This window comes from Myotis nattereri (assembly GCF_964212035.1).
Source record: "Myotis nattereri genome assembly, chromosome: 1".
Taxonomy (NCBI): domain Eukaryota; kingdom Metazoa; phylum Chordata; class Mammalia; order Chiroptera; family Vespertilionidae; genus Myotis; species Myotis nattereri.
Window position 1 is genome coordinate 57,359,043 of NC_138075.1, and position 24,952 is coordinate 57,383,994.

At 45.3% G+C, this 24,952-nt stretch overlaps 1 protein-coding gene across 1 annotated transcript in view; it reads left to right on the forward strand.

The window, feature by feature from the left end:
* Positions 1 to 22,924, forward strand: part of ONECUT1 (one cut homeobox 1) — a gene marked incomplete at both ends in the record, with an annotated part of 37,769 nt that extends 14,845 nt beyond the window's left edge. Inside the window, one exon of the mRNA XM_081105555.1 lies at positions 22,635 to 22,924. Within this exon, the coding sequence (XP_080961681.1) occupies positions 22,635 to 22,924 (290 nt within the window). The remainder of the gene's footprint in view (positions 1 to 22,634) is intronic.
* Positions 22,925 to 24,952: the final 2,028 nt, after the last annotated feature.

Below are 24,952 nucleotides of genomic sequence, written 5' to 3' on the forward strand. Positions count from 1 at the left end.
AAAAAAATAATCAAGGACCTCTTCCATCTCCCAGACAATAACACTCTGGGGGAAATAGTGAATGCCTCTTGCTTCCTCTTGCAAAATTCTGCTCTTTTGACTGACAGTTGTCTTCCTGGAAATATATATACATGCCTGACAAAGTGCTACCCACTGCTATTAACTGAGCATTGAAATTAAAGGATTCACACAGGGTGAACAGCCTTCTGGATATGCTGAAAATGGTCTCAGGTGTTTCAATGGCTGTCCCCTTAATCCAGCTCTTTTATGAATGTCAACTCAATATACCAAAGTGGTCCAAAACGTAAGCTTATAAAAATACTAGAGGCCTAGTGCACGAATTCATGCACCAGTGGTGTCCCACTGCCTGGCCTGTGGGATCGCCAAAACTGGCTCTCTAACATCCCCCAAGGGGTCCCGGATTGCGAGAGGGTGCAGGCCAGGCTGAGGGACCCCACCAGTGCACGATCAGGGCCAGGGAGGGACACGAGAGGTTGGCCAGCCAGGGAGGGACCACGGTAGGGCTCCAGGGTGTGTCTGCCCATCTTGCTCAGTCCTGATCAGCCAGACCCCAGCAGCAAGCTATCCTATTGGTCAGAGGTCTGCCCCCTGGTGATCAGTGCATGTCAGTGAGCAGTTGAGTGGCCTTAGCATATCATTCGCACATTACGCTTTGATTGGTTGAACAATTAATCACTTAGCATATTAGGCTCTTATTATATAGGATAGTCTATCTACCACCAGCCTCTCTATTTTAAAGTAATGCAATACCCAGACACAACTACTATGCCACTTTAGGGCCTTCAACACAAGGGTGAAGGCTTTTTTCCAATGAGTGAATGATTGTAGTATGTATATATAATGTTGGATCCTGCTTTTATCTGACATAGCCCTACTAATTTTTTTTTACCATATTTGCATACTTACCATGTCCAACATCTTGTATCTTATTTTTAAATTTTACTTCAATGCTTTCTAAAAAGTAACTTATTCTTGTAACAGTATAATATACTAATCAAGAAAAAAGAAGATAAGCCCTAGCAGGTTTGGCTCAGTGGATAGAGCATTGGCCTGCGGACTGAAGGGTCCCAGGTTCGATTTCAGTCATGGGCACATGCCCAGGTTGTGGGCTCAATTCCCTAATGATCTCTCATCATTGATGTTTCTATCTCTCTCTCTCTTCCTCTCTAAAATCAATAAAAATATATTTTTTTAAAAAGAAAACAAGAAACACTCATAACACCCCCACACAGAGATACCTGCCTTTTGTTGTGAATATCCTTCTAATCTTTCTTCAATGAGATGATGCATACATATTTTTTTGTAACATTTTAAATTTAAAAATTCCATGTTATTAAATTTATGGTAGAATATTTGAAAATACATAAAAGAATAATGGAGCTCCTGGCTAGTTTGGCTCAGTGGTTAGAGCATTGGCCTGAAGACTGAAGGGTCAGAGTCATGGGCAAGGGTCCGAGCCTCGGTTGCAGGCTTGATCCCTGGCCCTGACCGGGCCAATGCAGGAGGCAACCAGCTGATGTGTCTCTCACATCGATGTTTCTCTCTCCTCTCTCTCTCTCCCCTTCCGTCCCACTTTCTCTAAAAAAGGAAGACGAAGAAGAATGGAGACGATAAAAATCCCTGATAATTCCACCATCCCTGCCCACTCCCAAATACCTCATAAGTAGCATCCATTAATTCAGCATATATGTAGAGATAGAGTTTCACAATTTGGAAGACAGCAGAGTGCTCCACGTCAGAAAGCCTACCCATTTTCTGTTTTACAGCTATGCTATATTTTAATCAGTCCCTTATTTGGGGGCACTTAGGTTGGCCCATAAATTGATTGGGTAAACATAAATTTGTATGACTCTATAGTATTTTAGTATCATGATTTACACAACCTCTCCAACAACTTTCCCCATCATTGGAGATTTCAGGATTTGGGTTTTGTTTTGTTTTTGCTCTTACTAATGTCAGCAACATTATACATAAAACTTTACTGAAATATTACTTTCCTCTTTGAAAGCTATTTTTTCTCTAATTATTGAAGTAATACTTGCTCAGTGTAGAACTTTGGAAGATATGAAACATTATAGACAGAATCAAATCATTTACAATTTCATAACCCAAAGATCAAGCCTGCTTATATGTTGGTTTGTTTCCTTCCAGCTTTTAAAAAGTACATAAATAAAATACATTTTTAAATTTTCACAAAATTGAGCTCATGGAGAATTTACAACTGAACATATCTTGATGTCATTAAGATTAAAAATTTTTTTAATTGATTTAGAAAGAGAGAGAGGAAGGGAGAGAGAAACATCGGTGTGTTTTTCCACTTATTTATGCAGTCATTGGTTGACTCTTGTATGTGCCCTGATGGGAATCAAACACACAACCGTCATGTATCAGGATGATGCTCTAACCAACTGAGCTACCCAGCCAGGTCAATGTCATTAAATATTATTCAAAAACATGATTTTAAATAATTTTATTTGGAAATTATTTCACAGTTTTCAGTGGTATAAAAATAAAATAGTAAAAGAACATCCATATATTCTTTGACCAATTGTTAACATTTTGCCCTACTTGCTTTATCATTGGCTTGTTCACATTCTCTCTCTCTCTCTCTCTCTCTCTCTCTCTCTCTCTCTTTCTGTCTCTCTCTTTCTGAATTTCTATATGCACCAGTGGAGGGTAAATTATATCTTGAGTGTATTTCCAAGGGTAGGGGCATTCCCTTCCATATCCGTAGCCACTGTTTACCTTTGTCAGTGGATCCAGTAAAGTCTTCCATGGCATTGTTATCCTCCCGTCAAATATTAGTTTGTCATAGATCTTCTTTTTTCTTTAATCTGAAACATTTCCACAGATTTTCTTTACCTTTTATAGTGTTGACATGTTTGAAGAATATAATCTCCACTTTTTAGAAAAGATACTTCTCGTTTTGTGTTTATCTGATGTTTCCTCAGTTAGACTGAGATGATTCTTGCCCAGAAAGCTGCATGGTGAGGTGTGTCCTTCCCCAGGGATCTCATTTGGAGGCCCATGAAGTCTGTCTGTTCCTTACTTACTGGAGAGTTCATTTTGATCATCCAGTCACGGTGTTGTCTGCTTTCTCCACTGTATAATCACTGGGGCTTTTCCCCCCGTCCCTTACAACTAATAAGCAGTCTTTGGGGATACTCTTTAAAACCATGCAAATCTCCTCCTCATCATCAAAATTCCCCATTGGTTTAGCAACTATTGATTCTTGCCTGATCTAATCGTTATCACAAAGGTTTCAAAATGATTTTCCATCTCCAATACTCCTGCCCATTTAACAGTCAGCTCTCATCTTTGTACTGTGAGCAAGAGTCCCTTCCTTCTCATTTACATATGCATTTATTATTGGTGTAGACCAGCCGTGGGCAAACTATGGCCCGCGGGCCGGATCCGGCCTGTTTGAAATGAATAAAACTAAAAAAAAAAAAAAAAGACCGTACCCTTTTATGTAATGATGTTTACTTTGAATTTATATTAGTTCACACAAACACTCCATCCATGCTTTTGTTCCGGCCCTCCGGTCCAGTTTAAGAACCCATTGTGGCCCTCGAGTCAAAAAGTTTGCCCAACCCTGGGTAGACTCATGCACTCCTTTCCCCCTCAGTGGTTTATAATTCATTACTATACTTCACTATTTCAGCGCTCAAGTTGTCCCGGATTTAATCTCGCTCCTGTGTTTTTCCAACTTTTTTTTTTTTTTTTTTTTTTTTTACTTTCTGTCATTATAACAAGACATTTCAAGTTCATCTGTTGCCCCAACCCTAGAATTTGCCCCTTTGATGAGCCCTGGTTTATTTTGGTGGAGTATGGTATTGGAGACAAGATCAGGACAACTAGGTGTGTTCAGGGCTTCTAGTGTGACTTTGTTTTTTGGCCCTCTCAGACAAATCAGGAAAAATAAGCATGCATATGTACACACACACACAAATGTTCATACACACTGATACATACATACTGCACATGTGCACATAAATATGCTTATGCGTGCATTTTATTTTTTTTAATTCTTTATGTTTTTATTGATTTTAGAGAAGAAGGGAGAGGGAGAGAGAGATAGAAATATCAATGATGAGAGAATCATTGATCGGCTGCCTCCTGCATGCCTCCTACTGGGGATTGAGCCCACAACCTGCTCATATGCCCTTGACCGGAATCGAACCTGAGGCCCTTCAGTCTGCAGACGGACGCTCTATCCACTGAGTCAAACTGGCTAGGGCTTATGCAGGTACAGTATTTTAAAAATCATGAGTTCGCACCAGTACCTCCACATTCCATTGCTATATATCCCCATAGGATTTTTTTCTTGCCTTCCCACATTCCATATTTATATGTCGCTTCCTCCATAGTGAGAATCTGGCACCCAATAACATTTCTCTCTCTCTCTCTCTCTCTCTCTCTCTCTCTCTCTCTCTCTCTCTGTTATAACATGCATTTACTCATTTACTCAATTAAATAATACATCTAAAATACTTTCAAAATTGCTTAGCCCATACCCATAAAACAAACAAACCTGCTGAAATATTTTTAGATAGGACTCATCTGCATTCTTCCCACACATATACATCCAGGCCTCACTTGGGGCCTTGTTAGAACTCCTACCAACTCAGAGACTCTGGCATAGAACCCAGGAATCTGTTTTCACAAGCTCTTGAAGTGATTCTAATGCAGGCTAAAGTTTGAGAAGCACAGCCTGGAATATGCAGCATGGCTTTATGATATAGATATATGCGTCTACCCATGTGCCCACGTATTATTACGTAACATGATACTTTCAACATATTCGAAATGTAACACACAAAACAGGGCCAGTGCAGACTGATAAGGGGTTCTGTTGTCACAGCATGGGTGCAAAGGTGCAGCTGGGAAAGTAAACAGACCCTCCAGTCTTTGTTTCTCCTCCAGGTACCAGCCGAGAGGAAGGGGGAAGGGGTGGAAGTGCCCTTGCTGGGGTCGGGGTGCTCTCCCGTTCCACAGCCCCCACACCTCCCTGTAGACACGTACAGCAAACTGAAGATGGAGGAAGCCCTGTTAGTGTTGAAAACCTCACAGGGTGAAAATCTGACCCTTTCCCCTTGTTCTCACCCAACTTCCTCTCTCCTCAGAATCAGAACAAAACTCTCGCCTCCAGCACTGAACCCCATGGACTGTCCATGACAGTCACTGGAGCTGCATTTGACAGTGACCGTTTCATTGTGGAGAGAGGGCGGAGAGCTACCTGGACCTTCCCCAACTCCAGCAAGCAGCCTTTCCTAGGCCTGAAATCAGAGCCATTACCTGGTTCTCCTTTCAGAGTAGATGCCCTGGCCATGCCTAAAATTCTGATTCAATCCATCTGCATTTCTGACAAGTGTGGGGTGTGATTCTTTGGATCTTGGCAAGTTTTGAACTATTAGCCTAAGAGCAAATGGCTCTCCGACTTTATCGGCCTCTAAATTCCCTGGGCGGGAAGCTGGTTAAAGTGTGTGTTGGGGAATCCCACGCTCCGAGAGTCTAATTTAGTGGCGATGGGAAGGCGTTCTGTGTATTTTGAACACTCTGGACGCTGGTTACTCAGAGGAGGGTGCTGGACCAGCAGCTGGGCAACACCTGGGAGCGCCACCCAGACCTGCTGAATCAGAATCTTCATCTTAACAAGCTCCCCAAGGGGTTCCAGTTTTTGAAAGTTCAAGTTGGAGAAGCACTGATTTAGAGTTGAGGTTCTCAGCTTTGGATATGTGTTTGGATCACTTGGGGAGCTTTCAAAAGTCTCAGGGGTTTCCAATTCATAGACACGGATGAGAACTGTGTGGGTCCCTCCAGCCTCTCCCACTGCAGAATTCAGGCCAGCTGTGAAGTCTGGGGGCAGGAATGACACCCTCACCAATTCAAAAACTCCAATGACATGACAGTCACTAGAAGAAGAAGAAACAAATGGTATGTAATTTCATCTTATCTATAAAGCAGTCTTTACCCATGTCCTTCATCCCTTAAACTTGAATTTCCGCAAAACTATTTCCCTGGGGGTCATCTTGTTAATTTATTGTATGGTTTCCACCACACAGACTCTGTGTGGTTATTTGCTAACATTATCCATAAATTTTATCAATTCTGTATTTGACTAAGGTGTATATGGACCAATCACCACCCAGCGTTTAGCAAGGACAGACACAGAAAGCATCCCCCTGCCTCCTGGGACCCAGTGACCCCAGACCTGGGCACCTCATCCAGGAGGGGCTGGTTGCCCTATCCCAAGCTCGTTTAAATGTCCCAGCTCAAATTCAGCCCCTCGGAACCTTCAGCTTTCTTTCTTTTTTAAAAAGTATATTTTATTGATTTTTTACAGAGAGGAAGGGAGAGGGATAAAGAGTTAGAAACATCAATGAGAGAGAAACATCGATCAGCTGCCTCCTACATACCCCCTACTGGGGATGTGTCCCCAACCAAGGTACATGCCCTTGACTGGAATCGGACCTGGGACCCTTCAGTCCTCAGGCTGACGCTCTATCCACTGAGCCAAACCGGTTAGGGCCCTTCAGCTTTCTTTACAAGGTCTCAGCCCCTTTCACTGCCTTGTCAATAATAATTCAGAAATATCCCCCAGAGTGCCATCAAAAATATCTTCAAAATAATTATCCAAAATAATAAGAATTAAGGAAAACGTGTACTTCATTCTATGTACACAATTTCAAAAGATAAAGACTTGTATCTTGGGTGTCTCCATTTTGTATGGGGCCACATCCAGTCTATTTATGCAGCAAGGATGCTGAATATGCCAAAGAAATAATCCATGGCATACTCTTATGGATCTTATGATCCTGTGAGAGAGATGGGTAGGTAAGTAATAATTATCCAGGGGGCTCTATGAGCACAGGAGAGAGCAGCTGTGGACGGGAAAGGAGAGAGGAGGCTTAGCAGAAAATGAGATGCTTAAGCTGGGTCTTGATTACATAGGGAACTTCTTACGTGGAAAAGAAAGAGAAGGAAGGACATCTTGGTGGGGGGAAACAACTTGTGCAAAGGAATGGGGCCGTGAAAGTTCACGTGTATTAAGGACTGACTTCTGAGTGGTGTGGATCAGTGGGGTAGTGGCTGGGCAGCAGTGGGAAATGAGATGGGAAAGGTGGTTGGAGTCAGTGACAAGATCCTTGAAGATCATGGTTTTCCTCTCAAGGGCTGTCCTCTCAAGTTCCTGGGAGACCCTTGTAAGGCTAGTTGTGTAATACATGTCACTGGGGGAATAGCATTTACAATTGGACTCTACAGACAACTTTCCAGAAATGCAAACCACTAATCTGCAATTACTTGTGGAAAATGTCTGCTGACAGTGCAAAATCAAAATTGTAGGTTATTTTGGAAGGAATTCCATTTTATAACTTTTAATTGCTGTGAAAATCATAAGATATTCTACACAGCTATTAATTAAAGGAATTGGATCATGAAACTAAGACTTATAATTCATCGTAGGCTTATATGAGAAAATAGTGCATAATAAGCATGTAATTCATCAGGTGTGTCATTTGTTTTGTCTTCTAGAATCAACATCATAACTAGGGCATCAATATCATATATTTCTGATTATTGGGGTCCAAACTGTTGAGGGGCTCTTCAAGATGAGGGATACTGATGTAATAAAATTCCAATGGATCAGGCATTAACTAGAGTTTAGGAATTTAAAGATCAGAATTTCTGCCCTAGCTGGTTTGGATGAGTGGATAGAACTTCAGCCCATGGACTGAAGGGTCCCAGTTCTGATCTGAGCAAGGGAATGTGCCTCAGTTGCAGGTTTAATCCCTGGCACTGGTCGGGGGGCATGTGGAAGGCAACCAATCGATGTGTCTCTCTCACATCAATGTTTCTCTCTGTCTCTCCCCCTCCCTTATACTCTTTCTAAAAATCAATGAAAAACTATCCTTGGGTGAGGACAACAACAATAAAATATCAGAATTTCTGAGCTAATCTTTCAGAAAAGTCACATGACCTTTTATTACTGACTAGACAAGCAGGTGCAAGACAGCAGCTTCTCTTCCCACTGGTTCCTTTGAAGCTGCAGTACAGGGAAAGAGCTTTGTGGAGGGAAGGGTCAGGTGGTGAGTGTCCCTTCCTGTAAGCATCAAAAAGCTTGAACCTGTGCTGCAGAGAATGTATGCATGCGAGCATGAATGGCCAGCAAGACAACAATACAAGTATCATAGGAGTATGAAAATGCATTCATTCGTTGAGGAGTCCCAGCTCACCTATCTGTCTCAGGTGTAGCCTGTACACAGAACAAAAGAGAAGACAGCCCTGGTCAATGTGGCCCGCTGGTTGGAGTATAGGCCGGAGCACTGAAAGGCCGCAGGTTCCTTTCCTGATCAAGGGCATGTACCTACCTGGGTTGCAGGTTCTATCCTTGGTCCTGGTCTGACTGCTTTCAGGAGGCAACCAATCAATGTGTCTCTCATCTCTCTCTCTCTCTCTCTCTCTCTCTCTCTCTCTCTCTCTCTCTCTCTCTCCCCCGCCCTCCCTTCCCTCCCTCTTGTTCTCCCTCCCTTGCACTCTATCTAAAAATCAATAGAAAAAATATCCTCAGGTGAGGATTAACAAAACAAAAGAGAAAGAAGACAAAGTTTGTGAGAACTAAGATAGTCTGGAATCACATGAAAAGGGCTGTTTGAGGGGCCACGCAAAGTGAAAGCTGATACGGCAAGTCCTCCAATAAAGTAGTTTCACTATAATGTTGATGAGATGCTAGGAACGTAACTCCTATTTATAGCATTAGACTATGGTAAAATTGGCTTCATTATAAGTCGTTTCACTTAAAGTCAGAGAACCTGTGGATGAAGTTAAGTGAGGACTTATGTATGATTTTCTGATTTTCCCCCAACTTGTGCTGAGGAATATCTGGGCCACACCTGGTCTCCTCCAACACCATCCCTAGGCCCCACCCACACTGCCTCTAATCCCAGCTCCACCACTTACTGTCAGGGTCACCTTGGACCAGTCTCTTCATCTCTGAGCCTCATTTGTAAACTAGAGATAATGATGGTTCGGACCTCCCATCGTTGCTGTGAGGCTCTGGAAGATACTAACACATGTGGGCTTAGCACAGGGGAAGCAGCCGTAAGTTTTAGTTGATCGTGTTCCACCGTCCCAGGCCCGGCAGCCTCTGCCCTTCTGTGACCATAGGTTCCAATGGATTCCCCTCTCCAGGGCTACAGCTATGGAGCTTTACCTGGAGAAGAGAGGTTGATGGAATTACGTTATTTGCTGACTCTAGAACAGCCGTGGGCAAACTACGGCCCACGGGCCAGATCCGGCCTGTTTGAAATGAATAAAACTAAAAAAAAAAAAAAAAAAAGACCGTACCCTTTTATGTAATGATGTTTACTTTGAATTTATATTAGTTCACACAAACACTCCATCCGTGCTTTTGTTCCGGCCCTCCGGTCCAGTTTAAGAACCCATTGTGGCCCTCGAGTCAAAAAGTTTGCCCACCCCTGCTCTAGAAGGACTCCAGGCAGCAGATGCATGGGGAAGCAGGACTGTCCTGGACAGCTAGCTCTGCTAAAAAAGCAAATAGGTGGCCCGGCTGGTATGGCTCAGCGATTGAGCGTCAACCTGTGAACCAGGAGGTCACTGATTCGATTCCTGGTCAGGGCACATGCCCAGGTTGCAGGCTGTCATCATTGATGTTTTTGTCCCTCTCTCCTTCTCCCTTCCTCTCTCTGAAATCAATAAAAACACATTGGTGGGAGGGAGGGATCAAATAGCTGGAGTGGTAACAGGTTTGGGTGACTTTTCCCACCTGAATTTGATGGAGCAGACATGTCCCAGCTTTAGCCTGCTGCCCCCCACCTTTCCTTTTCCTGTGGGTCAGCAGTTCCTTCAGCTTCCTCCCAAAGCCGATATCCACGTGGAGACAGCTGTCTCCTGCTGCTCTTCTGTCCTACGGAAACTGGGCTCACTCCCATCCCTTTCCCAGGCCAGCGTGAGTGAGCTGTCCCCTAGACTTCCGTCTCAGCTTCGCGCAGCCCGCTTTCCGGGATGGGCAACTGCAGAGACGCAGGTCTGGCTGACAAGCAGCCTGTGCCTGCAGGCCGCCTGCTTCCGCTCTGCACACCGTGGCTGCGGGTTCCCTGGACGCCCTGCACCTGCTGCTCCTGCCCTTCCCCCACCCTGCGCAGTTTGCATGACGCATCCACCATGCTGACATGTGCCTCCAGGGCACAATAGGTTTGGAGGTCCCCCACTAACCAGCTGTGTTCCCAGAGGCAAGTGACCTGCCCTCTCTGATGCGGTTTCTTCATCTATAGAAACAGAAATAACACCCATTTCTACCTCACTTGAGGGGTAGGTTTAACAGAGGGGTTTTAAGTAAAGCAAGATTCAGGGATGGGTTACTGTGCTCATTTCCTGACTGCGAATGCCTGCTCTTTTCGGGTTTTGGTAGGCCTTTCGTGTGCATGCCCAGAAGTGTTTCCGTGGGTGCTTTGGCCGCCCACAAACTCACAGACATGAGCAAAGCAAGCATGCGGCCAGCAGGCGGCGTTGGCTTCGTCTCCTCTGCTGGCATCTCAGCCTCCAGACAATCTGCACAAGCGTCTGCTTCCCGTGCAGGGGCCGTCCTCGCCATATCCGTTAGTCTTGCTGGAGTTGCTTTTCAAATTGTTCATTGTGCTGTGCCCTCTGAATTGGCCACTGAATAGCTGCCTCATTCCTGAAACTATTAGGAGCCCCATCTTATAAAATTATGCCCCGGACAGCAGAATAACTCAGGGTAGATCCGATAGCATTATGACCCTGGCGTCCGCGCTCTAATCCTGCAGCTGTCCCGGCCCGCCCTCTGGCTCTGTGTCCCCCACAGGGTGGGCACTGGCCTGGGAGATGGGCTCAGGGGCAGACCGGCTTCCGCTGCTCCCCCTTTACGTTTCTTTTGATCCCTAACTGATTTACTGAAATCTGTCTTATTTGCATGCTTGCTCCTGCATATATATTGTCTTATAGAGTTTACTTTGAAAAGCAGCTTCAAGGGAGGGTCTTTGGGGGCTCAACAGACATGCCATTCATTTGGCTCCATTTCCATCTTATTCTATCAGATACCACAGCTTCCTAGATGCGTGCCGACCACTGATTGTCCCTTGTCTGGGTGTGTATCCACACCCCCTCTCCAAACCACACGTCTCCCATCCCTCCCTCGTGTAACTAACATAATCTAGAGTTCTCTAAAGGACCTTTATAAATTATGTCTAAGAATAACTTGGGAGTTATTTACAGAGTCCAATTTCCTGTTTATACTGTTTACTAAGCACAGGGGTCTTGTCCCCCTTTTGGCCTCATCTGAAGGTGCACTGCCCCCAAGGCCTCTGTGCCCAGTCCCACCCCACCTCTGCCCACCAGGAGGGAGATAGAGTCAGTGGTACCTGGATCATCTGACAAAAGAGGGGCATGGACTGGAAGGGTGGCCCCGCCATCCCTAGAATGGATCGTGCACCCCTCTGACTTCAGGGGCCCACTTAGGACACAGAAACCAATAGTCCTGGGGAGTCTGTACCACCTGCTACTTCCCTTGGGGTTGGAAGTGTTTACACACATCTGGTCATAGAGCTGCAGCCCCTGGGAGGGGTTGTAAGTTATTTAGTCCAATCCCTTCATTATACAAGGAAGGAAGCTGGATTCTATTTGCTTCAGGGGTTTAATCTAGTCAGTCAGCTAATTAATGACCGAGCCAGAGCCCAGAGTTTCTGACAACCAGTGCAGAAGCGTCCTCCCTCAGAGACCAGGAGTGTGGAGAACGCTCCAACCACACCTCGACCCTCAGTGCACTTGTAGTGATTGCACTCAGAAGCATCACAGCTCCACTGCCCCAGGAAGACAGCTGCCCTCTGAGCCATGGCTCCATCCTCTGAGGCAGCAAGTGCAGGGGCAAATAAATAAGTTGTCCTACAATTTTAATAAAGAAGTAGAAACTCGGTAAACATACAAATTAACTATTGTTTAGTGGCTCGGAGTCCTAGGCAGGCAAATGCTTAACTGTCCGCAGGGTCTGTGGGAGTGGACTTGTAAACGTCTTCATCTATGAAGCTCAAAGATTGAGAAAGTGAAAGTGCTGTGAGGAATGTGAGTGTATGTGTATCACCTGCATGCAGATGGGTGTGGATCTGCATTCTCTGCAGCACTGGCTGATGTCCCTGCAGAGCCAGTGCCTGCTGTCTTCGAGAAGCCGTAAGGATGGAGACCATGCAGCAGAAAAGTAAACATTGTGGGTAAATATTCTAAAGACAGACTACAGTTACCTTGGAAAAAATTTTAAATCCTCACCCGAGGATATGTTTATTGATTTTAGAGAGAGGACGGGAGAGAGAAACATGGGTCGGTTGCCTACTGTATGTGCCTGACCAGGGGTTGAACCCGCAACCTAGGTATGTGCCCTGATCAGGAATGGAATCCATAACTAACTGAGCCACCTGGTCAGGGCTACCTTGGAAACTTTTTAATAGACTTTGGAAACCAGGAGACACTGCAACCATCCATTCATCGACTCACAGGGCTTTCATGCTGGCAGGGGACCTAGAGCACTGCCTGTTCATTTAAAGGATGCCAAGAAAGAGACCAAGTGATGCGTCCAAGTTCATTCCACAGGCTGGAGACAAAGCAAAGGTCCCAGCCGGCTGTGTCAATTCAATAGGTAAACTTGCACCTTGACTAAAGAAGGAAGAGAGCACCTTGCCGGTGTGGCTTGAGCATCCACCCATGCACCAAGAGGTCCCTGGTTCCATTCTCAGCCAGGGCACATGCCTGGGCTGTGTGCTTGATTCCCCACGAGGGTGCAGGAGGCAGCTGATCATCAATGTTTCTATCTCTCCCTCTTCCTTCCTTTCTAAAAATCAATAAAAATATTTTTTTTAAAAAAAGAGGGAAGAAAGTATCAGAAAATTAATTTGCAAACAACTAGATTACTCCTCAAGGGTTTAGAGTTTTAATAATTACTTCAACATATGTTATCTTGTTTAATGCTTATTATAATCCTGTGAGGAACGAAGGCCATTCCCTCTGTTTGCAGCTGAGTGAACTAACGCTCACAGAAGATGAAGGACTTGCCCAATATCACTCATCTATCAGTACCTACAGAGCTGGGACTTGAGCTTGTGTGCTCTCAGTCAAGGTTCATATGGGAAGTTGTATTATAAATCTATCTGGCTTTATAAATGTCTTCCAGGCCGATATGTCTGTGCCCACATATTCCTGGACAAGTTCTTGGCAGACTTTTGTATAGCTTGATCAGCACTTTAGATGTTGTAAAGTCTTTTATGTCATTTAATTGGAGAAATGGATAGAAGTTGGTTACACAAACACTTGGCTGAGAGCTGAGTCTAGGATGTTATTGTATGCCATCTATACTAATAAAAGGGTAATATGCTAATGAGACCAGGTAGACCAGACGTCTTCCGGACGTCCTTCCAGACAAAGCCGTGGCAGCTGCGAGGGCTGAGAAGGCCTGGCAGCTGCGGCAGCTGTGAGGGCCCAGAAGGGCCAGTGGCTGGCAGTGGCAGCAGCAGCAGGGTGATGGGGCGACGCCTTCCCCTGATCAGACTGGTTGCCTCCCACAGAGGGAGGCCAGACTGTGGCTTAGGCCCACTTCCCATGGGAAGTGGTCCTAAGCTGTCAGTAGGACATCCCCTGAGGGCTGCTGGACTGTGAGAGGGGGCAGGCCAAGCTGAGGGACCAACCCCCCCCATAAGTGCACGAGTTTTCGTGCACCAGGCATCTAGTGCTTTTTAAAATGTGTTCTAAGGCCAGGCTTCATATGTTCTATCTAGTGAAGGACTAGTTTGTTTCTAATTTCCATCTGTCCTGGACCAATAATTTTGATAATACAATAAAAATGTATTACTAGAACAATGATCACATACTTGAATGTTGCAGTAATGTCAAACTGCTACAAAACTTTCTAATTGCTATTTCTCAGTTTTCTGTACTGACTTTGCTTCAGGTTAGTAACAGTTCCAAAACCAGCAGGGGGTCTGCCAACCACATGCTGAGAAACACTGCTCTCAGCAACGCCATTCATTCCTGAGAGGAATTCTCTGAATAAAGAGTTCCTTAGTCAAATAAGTTTGAGAAACTCCATAAACTAGAAAGTATCAGTGCACATTAGCATACTGAAGATTCTGAGAAGTCCTACATTAAAGAGCTTGTTTAATCATCAATTACTTAAGCCTTTCCCAAACTCACTGACCTCAAAACTCATTGTTCATGAAATGAAATACCTTTCCACATCCTGCAGAATTCTTATTTCATGAAATACCCTTGGGTCTGTCTTGCCAACTATGGATAACGCCCAGACCCCAGGTATGCCTGAAATGAAAGCCTTTGTCCTTTGCGCTCACCCTCATGTGTTTCCTTTTAAACATTTAAAAAATATATATTTTTATTGATTTCAGAGAGAAAGGGAGAAGGAGAGATAAACATCAATGATGAGAGAATCATTGATCGGCTGCCTCTGGCATACCCCCCACTGGTGATCGAACCTGCAACTCGGGCATGTGTCTTGACTGAGAATCAAACAGGGACCTCCTGGTTCATAGGTTGATGCTCAACCACTGAGCAACACTTGCCGGGCTCATGTGTTACCTTCTTTTTAAAGTTTAAAATCTTTATTGTTTCAAGTATTACATACGTCTCCTTCCCCCGCCGCCCCCCCCCCATTGACCTCTCCTCGTCTGCTCCCACCCCCTAGCACATGCCCTCACTCCCCTACTGTCTTTGTCCATGGGTTATGCTTATATGCATGCATACAAGTCATTTGGTTGATCTCTTAGTCCCCCACCCCCACCCCCACCCCACCTTCCCTCTGTGGTTTGACAGTCTGTTCAATGCTCCTATGTCTCTGGATCTATTTTTGTTCATCAGTTTATGTTGTCCATTTATTCCACAAATGAGTGAGATCATGCGATATATGTGATATTTATCTTTCTCCAACTGGCTTATTGTGCTTAGCATAATGCTCTCCAGCTCCATCCATGCTGTTGCAAATGGTAAGAGTTCTGTCTTCTTTCTTTTTTACAGCAGCGTAGTATTCCATTGTGTAGATGCACCACAGTTTTCTAATCCACTCATCTGCTGATGGGCACTTAGGCTGTTTCCAGATCTTAGCTATTGTAAATTGTGCTGCAATGAACATAGGAATGCATATATCCTTTCTGATTGGTGTTTCTGGTTTCTTGGGATATATTCCTAGAAGTGGGATTACTGGGTCAAATGGGAGTTCCATTTTTAATTTTTTGAGGAAACTCCATACTGTTTTCCACAATGGCTGCATCAGTCTGCATTCCCACCAGCAGTGCACGAGGGTTCCTTTTTCTCCAAATCCTTGCCAGAACTTGTCGTTTGTTGATTTGTTGATGATAGCCAGTCTGACAGGTGTGAGATGGTACCTCATTGTTGTTTTGATTTGCATCTCTGGATGATTAGTGACTTTGAGCATGTTTTCATATGTCTCTTGGCCTTCTGTATGCCCTCTTTTGAAAAGTGTCTATTTAAGTCCTTTGCCCATTTTTGATTGGATTGTTTATCTTCCTTTTGTTAAGTTATATGGGTTCCCTATAAATTTTGGGGATTAAATCCTTATCAGATGTAACATTGGCAAGTATGTTCTCCCATACAGTGGGCTCTCTTATTGTTTTGTTCATGGTTGCATGTGTTACCTTAAAAAAATTCTTTATACTCTTTTGTTTATAGTGCACATAGTCATACTCTGCCTTCTACCAACTTCCATGCCTACTTCTGCTTCCCACAGAGGACTTGCTGTGGGTGATGTCACCCATAAAGAAGGTCACAGGAACCTGTCTGAGACAGCTCCCACCACACTTTGCCACTGCATCTTGAAAATATATTTGCTTGCCCACCTTCACAAAGGTGACTCATACTACTCTTCAGTATTACACAAACAAGAGGAATCCTCGTCCTGTAAATCCAGCTCTATAGGAAATGCTTGTCTATTTTTCATCAAAACTCTATACCCACACAGTGTAACTTTCCCCTAAAACACATGTTGTTCCCTAAGCAGCAGTACCTCTTGTCATGTTCCACTCACACTTCCTCCTCTCTCTCTCTCTCTCTCTCTCTCTCTCTCTCTCTCTCTCTCTCTCTCTCTCCCGAGTTAGTGGTTTCCACCTTATAATAGGTAGTTTTCTATGGAAATTCCAAATCATTGCTCTCATTCATATTCTCTTAACAGTCCTAACAACTATAGTTCTGTAAAGCTTCTAGAAGTATGATTTTATTTCTGAGGGTAATTCCTCCTAGACTCCTTACTGAGATCACACAGGGACTCTTAACAAGCTTTTTTTTTTTTTTTTTTTTTTTTTTTTGCCTTTGAAATTGTCTTTATTTTCAATCATTCCTTTACAACCATCCACCCGAGGATTAACTCCCACAGATGCACCTCGAGCCCAAATCCCCAACTCCTCCCCAAGCAAACCAGATGCATGTTTCTGATAGGACACTTTGCCTTTGAGGTCCCATGAACTCCCCAACCTTTGTCCCTGCAATCCTGTACCCGGGCTGGGTCCCTCCCTTTCCACATTCACACTGAGCATGAGCATGAAACGTGAGTGGCCCTGCATACTGCACCCCAGTCCAAGGTTTCAGGTTCCAGGGGCCCAGAAGGAAGCCCTTGTCAGGTGCACCTGGTGAGCAGGGTCACTACAGGGGCACATCATGGGCTCCATGTCATGAAAATGCCACGTCATAAAAGTCCCCAGAGCTAAAGTACTTGGTGTCAAGACGGATGGTCCTGGGTTGTCCTAACTCCCTCAGTATCCCCGTGAGCTCAGCCTGGATCAGGACAACTCTCCCCTGGTCCACAGTCTCGTGGGTCCTGTAACACTCCAGGGGGACGGGGTACCGCTCATGCTCTAAACTGCGCAGCCCGGCTGTGTGGCGCAGCAGCTGCGTTATGGTGGCCACGGAGAGGGGGTTCTCAGTGATGGTGAAGTCCCTGAGCTGGTGACAGCGGCTCAGGACAGGCAGGATGGCCTCGACTTGGGAGTCCACCATCGCACAGTTATCCAGGCACAGGTCCTGGAGGGTGGGTGCCACTGCCTCCAGCAGAGCTCGGAGGGGCTCAGGACTAAAATCAGTGAGGTTGGCGCCATAGAGACGCAGGAACTTCAGCTGCCTGAGGTTCGGGCACTGGAACAGGTGTGTCAGGTCTGATTGCGTCAGCTGCCAGCAATCCCATATGGAGAGTTTGTCCAAGGGGGTCTGCAGGCACCTGAGCATCTGGTCCAGACGGTCTTGGAGGAAGGAGGGAGAGTCCAAGTAGAGCTTCTTGAGGTGCTGCAGCCTCTGCATCTGAGAGAGGAATTGGGAAAAGTATCCTTGCTCCTCCTGCTCCTCCCTTTCCCTCTCCTCTTCCTCCTCCCACTCCTGCTCCTCCCTCTCCCACTCCTCTTCGTCCTTCCACTGCTGCTCCTTTTCCTCACTCTCCCACAGATATTCCTCCTCCAAGGCCTGCTTCTTTTCCTTCTGTTCCTCTTGCTCCTCCTCCTCCTGCACTTCCTCCTCCTCCTCCATTTCCTCCTCCTCATTCTCCCCCTCAGCTAACACCTTGATGTGGCAGAGAGCGAGACTCTGCAGGTTACTCATCTGACCCAGGTAGCGAGCAAATGTCCCCAGGGTGGGCAGGTCCCCGGTGCAGCCCACTTCTACCTCCTGGATGCAGTCCAGCCGCACCCTATCCAGGACCTTCCTGGCCCTCTGGAAGGGCAATTCCAAAAAACTCAGCGTCTTGCAGCACAGGTGTACCGACCCTTTTCTCTGCTGGGCCCATTGGATGATGTACATGAAAAACTTCACCCTGGCCATTTCACTGAAGTCAAGGTTTAGGAAGACCTCCAAGGGAGCCAAGGGGTGCTCCATGTTGGGGCTGGAGCAGTGCACAGCCACTGGTCCTGTCCTCGAGCACTTCCAGGTGCTGTGTCCACACCACATTCTCCAGGGGTTGACATCCATGTTCCTTAAATCCAGCACCCGCAGTTTCCACCTCCTGGGGCGATCCTCTTGGGCAAGCAGAGCGTCAAGCCCCTCCAACACTGCTTTTAAGACCATGACTGGAGGCAGCCTCATCAGGCTCCCCAGAGGGAGGACAGGGAAGGGCCAGGCTTGCACCAAAACCTTCAGGGGCTTCCGCATTCTCCTCTGGCAGGCCTGAATGAACAGTGGCGGCAAGAGCTCAGCAGGCAGGTACTCCAGAGCTGCGATGGCTGAGGCCTGGTCCCTCAGCAGGCTCTCTCCTGCCAGCCACAGGAGTGTGGGCGGGGTCCGGATGCTCATCTTCAAGGTGCTCAGAAAAAAATCCTGCAGAAATGTCTGCTGTGACCGAGTTGGCTGGGGCTCAGATCTCAGACCTGGTGGAGAAGCACAGCGCTGACTGCAGAGCTGGAGGACTCTGAATTTCTCCTCTGGTGCCTGAGGTTTTTATACACCTTCTCAAATGCTAACAGCCAATCAGAAACCTCAGTCTCCACCCCTTTATTCTAAAGGGATTATTGCCTCTCTCCAGATTAATGGATTGAGAGAAAGTTAGGGAGGGCCAAGGTTGAAGCCTGGCTCGTGGATTCCTTTCACAGACACTGACTGAGGGTGACTGATGGCCCCTAGTTGTCAACAAGCTTTAGTCCACTCTCTATTCTACCAATATCTCTGCTTTCTTGTTCAGTGACTCCAACTTCCACACGGAGTTCTTTCCAGGTATACCACATGCATTTAGTCACAGGCACCCCCTCCAGTACTCACATGGTACTGAGCTCCCCTTAGAGCCAGGCACTATGCTAGGAGGCCCTGGAATACAGAACAAGTCAGCCAGGCTCTCTGCTCTGGGGGAATTTTACTCCCAGGTGTTTTTTGTTTGTTATTGTTGTTTTTTTTTTATTTCAGAGAGGAAGGGAGAGGGAGAGCGAGATAGAAACATCAATGATGAGAGAGGATCACTGATGGACTGCCTCCTGCACGCCCCCCACCGGGGATCGAGCCCACAACCTCGGCATGTGCCCTTGACTGGAATCGAACCCAGGACCTTTCAGTCCACAGGCCGACACTCTATCCACTGAGCCAAACCAGCGAGGGCTACTCCCAGGTTCTAATATTGTGATGTCTGCAAGGCTTGAGAGCTCAAGGCAGGAACTTCCAAACTGTTTCCCCAACAGCAGTGTTGTGTGAGACATTAATAAACAGTCCCCACCAAAAAGGATTCTGGTTAAGAAAATTTGGGAAACAGAATTACACGTGCTAACACGTATTAGGAATTTTGAGGAGGTTTTTGTAAGTGTACTTGACCTGCAAACCATCTTTCCAAGGAAGTCCTGTTTGAGATATTCCTCTGATGCCCTTGGAGAAATGCTGGCTCAGGAGTAGCTTTAGCCTGCTCAGTCCTTCCAAGTGCAAGGACCACATAGAAGTCATTCAAGCATACCTCCTGGTTAGGTGGGAAATGGATATCTATGTGATTTCCCTTCACTCTACCTTTTGAATGATAAGTAAGCTGAGTCTGCACCCAACACTCAGGTATTTACTTTTCCCCAGGTGTGTGTCGTATGTAATTTACCATCTCAGTCTGTATTCCTAGCCCAGACCTCTCCCCTTAGCTACACGCCACATATATCCTCCTGTCCTCCGGACTACCACCTAGTGGAGATCTTTAACAAAAGGTCCAGCAAGCACTTCAAATTTGTCCCACTCAGAAGTTATTACTGCCTTTGTAAAATGCATTTCCCCATCTGCATTGCCTAATGGCCTCCTTACTACCATCCAACCAAAAACCTAGAAGGTGTTCTAAACACCATCCACCCAGCCAAGCTGTCATTAAGTCCTCTTGATTCCTTCTACCTTCCAAGAGGCTCTTGGATTTACTCCCTATATTGCATCCTCAGCTGCATTATATAATTTGGGTTCCTCACTACAATGGGCCTCTAATGGCTTCCATCTTAGGCTAGGTTTCCTGGGGAAAAGATCTGGTTTTCTGCAACGTGCATGCAGGAAGGCTATCGGAGAGAGCTATGGGGAATCGCCCCTGTGGGGGTTGGGGGTGGCAGATGTAAGACCAAGCAGAGGGAGAAATTGAATGTCAGTGTGGTTACAAGAGGAGCCTCATCAGTCCTGCAGGGTGCTCTGGGACTGGGTGACCCCTCACAGTTGTCCCGACTTGATACAAGGGGCTGAGGTTGTATGACCTTAAACCAACACGTTTCCACTCTTTTCAACCTCTACCATCCACACCAACCCTTTTTCCTCGACCCCACCCCAAGGTGGCATAACCTTTGGCCAAGGGCATTTCCAAGAATGGACCTCAGCTAAGAGCCGCCAGCCACCAACTCGCCCAGAGGGTGGAAGATTGAGTGCCTTAGCTCTGAGGGGGTTGAGGCGGCATACCACAGCATCCCTATCCCTAATCTTGCTGCTTTTCAACCCCCTGTGACACTACTGGAGGAGTTTTACTAAACCCAAATTTAATCACACTACACCCTTACTCATAACCTTCCAGTAGCTCCTCCTTACCTACAAGATAATTCAGTTCTGATCTCTGTCTACCTGTGAAGCCTTGTCTTCCACACTTTCCTCCTGCGTGCACTCTTGCCCCACGAATACCAGTCTCCTAATACTCATCAGTCCTTCTCGGATGCTGCTGTCCCTGCTGAGTATGAGTTTGTCCCACTTCTCTTGCTAGCAAACTCCTATTCATCCTTTAGGGCCCAGTACACGCACCCCCTCCTCTGTGATGCCTTCCTTAATATCCTCAAGCAGAGGTAATCTCCTGTATACCTTTTTCTGCTCTTGCAGTTATTAGCTTATGTGACTGACCTCCTTAAGAGCAAAGCCTGTGTTACCTTCACTTTTGAATGTGAGTGAATCAGCCATGTGCATCAGTATTGTATAAAGCTGTGTCTACATGGGCTGACTCAGACTAACTAGAACTGTTGGTCTAGGCAGCTGTTTTTGCAGGGACTTAATCTAGTTGTCCAAGGAGGGCTGTAGGCTGTAGGGGAGGGTCTCTGGGAAATTCAGCTGGCTTGGTATATATAGCTCTATGCAGTTAATAAATACTTCCCATTGTGTTGATGCCGTTCTCTCATGTTGGGAAAGGGATGTAGCCAGTGACCTACGGCGTATGTCATGAAAGGTACCATGTGGCCTTACTTGCCCCCAAATCTATCTTTTATGAGTGAGATCTCCCCTCATGTTCAGTCTGAAATTTTTACCCTGTTGTTTTCTCACTAGGTCAGTGGTTCCTTTAGGGGGGTGAATGCACTCGAAGGCATGGGCAGGCTGATGCATCTGTAGAAGAGAATTCCTATGTCTCTTTATTTTTATTTTACCTTTTTCAAATTTCCTATATTTCATATATGCCTTATAATGCACATAACATAGTAGTACACATGTATATATACATGCATATAATTTATAAACAAATAGTATTAGGGAGTCTACACTCAAATCATTGTTTTACTAAGTAGCATATGATTTTAAAAAAAAATACTTGGATATCCCTAGATTGGACTCCAAAGACTGGAAGCTTCTTCAGCTTTCACCCAGTAGCTTTCCAGCTGATCTGATTGCTGAGCTAATCTGTGCTAATGTGCACTTAAGGTCTTAGGGCAGCGATTCTCAACCTGTGGGTCGCGACCCCTTTGGCGGTAGAACGACCCTTTCACAGGGGTCACCTAAGACCATCCTGCATATCAGATATTTACATTATGATTCATAACAGTAGCAACATTGCAGTATGAAGTAGCAACGAAAATAATTTTATGGTTGGGTCACAACATGAGGAACTGTATTTAAAGGGCCAGAAGGTTGAGAACCGCTGTCTTAGGGGAACTCTGAAATCTGGGATCTGGAGCAGTTAGGAACGAACGGTAGGGACAGGCAGAGGAGCAGGGCTACCTGGGGAGAGCACAGAGGCTGCATCTAGTCAGAGATGGTGAGCCATCTCGTAAGGAATTGAGAACCTAGACTACAAAGAGCCAGGAGGTGGAGCGGGAGACGGCAATAGGCCGGGCAGCCAGCTGCAGGGCTGAGGGGATATGAAAGGGCAACAGTCCCAACCTCCACGAGGAAGATGCCCACCTGGCTCTCAGTGCGGCTGGAGTTCATATCAGAGTACAGCAAGCCAGACACCACATTGCCTTTATAATTAGTCAAAGCGTGGGTATACATATTTTTGGAACACCCTATATACTATTTCCTATATCCTTACCACAACCCAGCCATCTCTAGGTATTCTTATATCCATTTTGCAGATGGTGATAAAAAATTCAAACAATAAGTTTGTTTAGCCCAAACCCTATATTCTACAGATGAGGACTTCGAGGCCCAGGTAGGGTTAACTGATTTGCCACAGATAAAATGCAGATACTGTCAAAGCCTCAAAGCCAGGACTGCCAGAGCTCCACCTCCTCCTAATTCTCCATCGTTTCGTTACACTTCCCTGCCAGCCCACCATGGTGCTAAAATCAGAGGTCAGCAGGCAGAAAGCAGGCGAGTGGAATGGCTCACACATCTTCTTGGCTGCGCCTGTCCACTCCGGCTCTTCCCAGGCAGTTTGTTCTAACGGCCTCTATGTTTCTTTGCAGCGTGCAAAAGAAAAGAGCAAGAGCACGGGAAGGATAGAGGCAACACCCCCAAAAAGCCCAGGCTGGTCTTCACAGACGTCCAGCGTCGAACTCTACACGCAATATTCAAGGAAAACAAGCGTCCATCCAAAGAATTGCAGATCACCATTTCCCAGCAGCTGGGGTTGGAGCTGAGCACCGTCAGCAACTTCTTCATGAACGCGCGGAGGAGGAGCCTGGACAAGTGGCAGGACGAGGGCAGCTCCAATTCAGGCAACTCATCTTCATCAAGCACTTGTACCAAAGCATGAAGGAATAACCACAAACTAAAACCTCGGTGGAAAAGCTTTAAATAAAAGAAATTTTTAAAAGACAAGGACCTCAACATAGCAGGTTTATACTTAGAAATATTTGAAGAAGGAAAAAAAAAAGTGTTATTTATAGTCCAAAGAAACCAAAGACTTAGCTCACCTGCATTCTGACTTTGTTCGGAGACACACACTTCAGCGGGGCGACGACTTGGCAAGAAAAGTTATGAGCAGGAAAACACCACTGGGTCTCACACCTTCGATCCACGATCCTTCTCGCTGCGCTTGGCTGTTTCGTGGTTTGGAGCAGTGATTTTGAGCCATTGAGTGGACATCTTTTAAGATCAGACTTTCTCACCTGTCCCACCGCGCCACAAAGGTGTATGGTGTCTCAGTACTGCGTGTGGGTGCGTGCACTATACACACACACACACCACCACCACCACCACCACCACCACCACCACCACTACCAGTGGTCAGGGACATAGGCAGGGCGGGCCTTCAGGAAGGGTTGTGCTGTAGGAGAGCAACCACCAGTGTGGGGTTGTCTGAGTTCATTGGATTAGGATGTGATGTTGCTCGTCTAGCCTATTGTTTGAACCTGCCAGGCCCACAACCTAAATGCAGATTCAAACCCAGCAAGGAAAATTTGAATGACACCTAAACTCGTGCATTCTCTTTGTTTGTTAAGGACTGTTCAGATATTTTTTAAGAAATGAAATAAGAGTCCATCCATTTTAAAAAAAAATCACCTAGGTACCAAAGAACACACTTAATATTATAGTGCAGGTATTTTATTGCAATGATTTTAATAACCAAAGCTATTTTTACACAAGATACTATGTAAAGTTATACATATGAACTGATCTAGCTGTAATACACATGCCACGTAGAATCATGACTATTATTTATGACTCTTAAAGCATTTGAAATATTTGTTTTCAGAACTGGCAAGAAAGAATGTCGCTCCAGGGAAGCAATTGCTACCATAATAGAGAGTTTGATGCAGGATGCATGTACGCCCAGGTGGCACACTCCCTTTCGGGATCCATAAATGTCACTTAGGTAGACATATGACATGATTCCAGAATCTGTTTATAGCTGGGAAAACCTGGGGATTCTGCCAAAGTAGGATCCCATTTATAAACTAGAAAACTAAGTTCACACAGGGCAGGTAACTAAATTAGAAAATTTGTTTAAAGTAATGCTTTTCGGTAAAAAGACTATGGAATTAAAGGACTCCATACTTAGATTAATTTGACAAATTTGCTTCATGCCTTTGACACCAAATACCTTTTAAAAATATTTTATAAACACTCAAAGAGAGCTGACCGATTTTATTATTAAAATGAACTATCTAATATTTGAATAATTCTAACAATACAATCAAACTTATTTTATTGCTAATCTCAAACATTTTATGACTTGGACATGAATAAAAATAGCAGGTCCAACCAAGAAACAGTGGGATGTAGAAAAAGCCAGAGTCTTCAGCTGTTTACTTCCTTCAGCATAGCCTCCGGAGCATACCACATTCTTTCCTGCTATTGCATTAAGCTGGAAATTTTATAACATAGATTCCACTCTCTAACAGGGACATATAAAAACTAGACCTGAACCTCCAAATATAAACATTTAAATTCCTATTTTCCCAAATCACTTAACCAGGCCTATAGAAATCAAGGCAAAAAGGAAAAAACAAAAAAACACAAAAAAAGCAAAAGATAATACAGTTGTACTAGTAGTACCCAAGTGAATCATTTGCTTTCCCCACCGTCCCCAAATTCTCTCTGAATTCCATTGAATTATCACTCATATAAGTGGATGTCTTTTGTACTATTGGGTAAAGAACTACATAGCCTTGGTCAATTAGCACATCTAACTAGGAATATAAAATTAAATGTTATCTCAACTATAAGGTGTTTATTGAGAGTCATTAAAATGCTTTAAAAAATTAAACCATCTTGTCTAGGTCTAGAAGAGGCAGACACCTGGAGAGAGGAGGCCACACCAGCCAGCCACCTGTCTCCT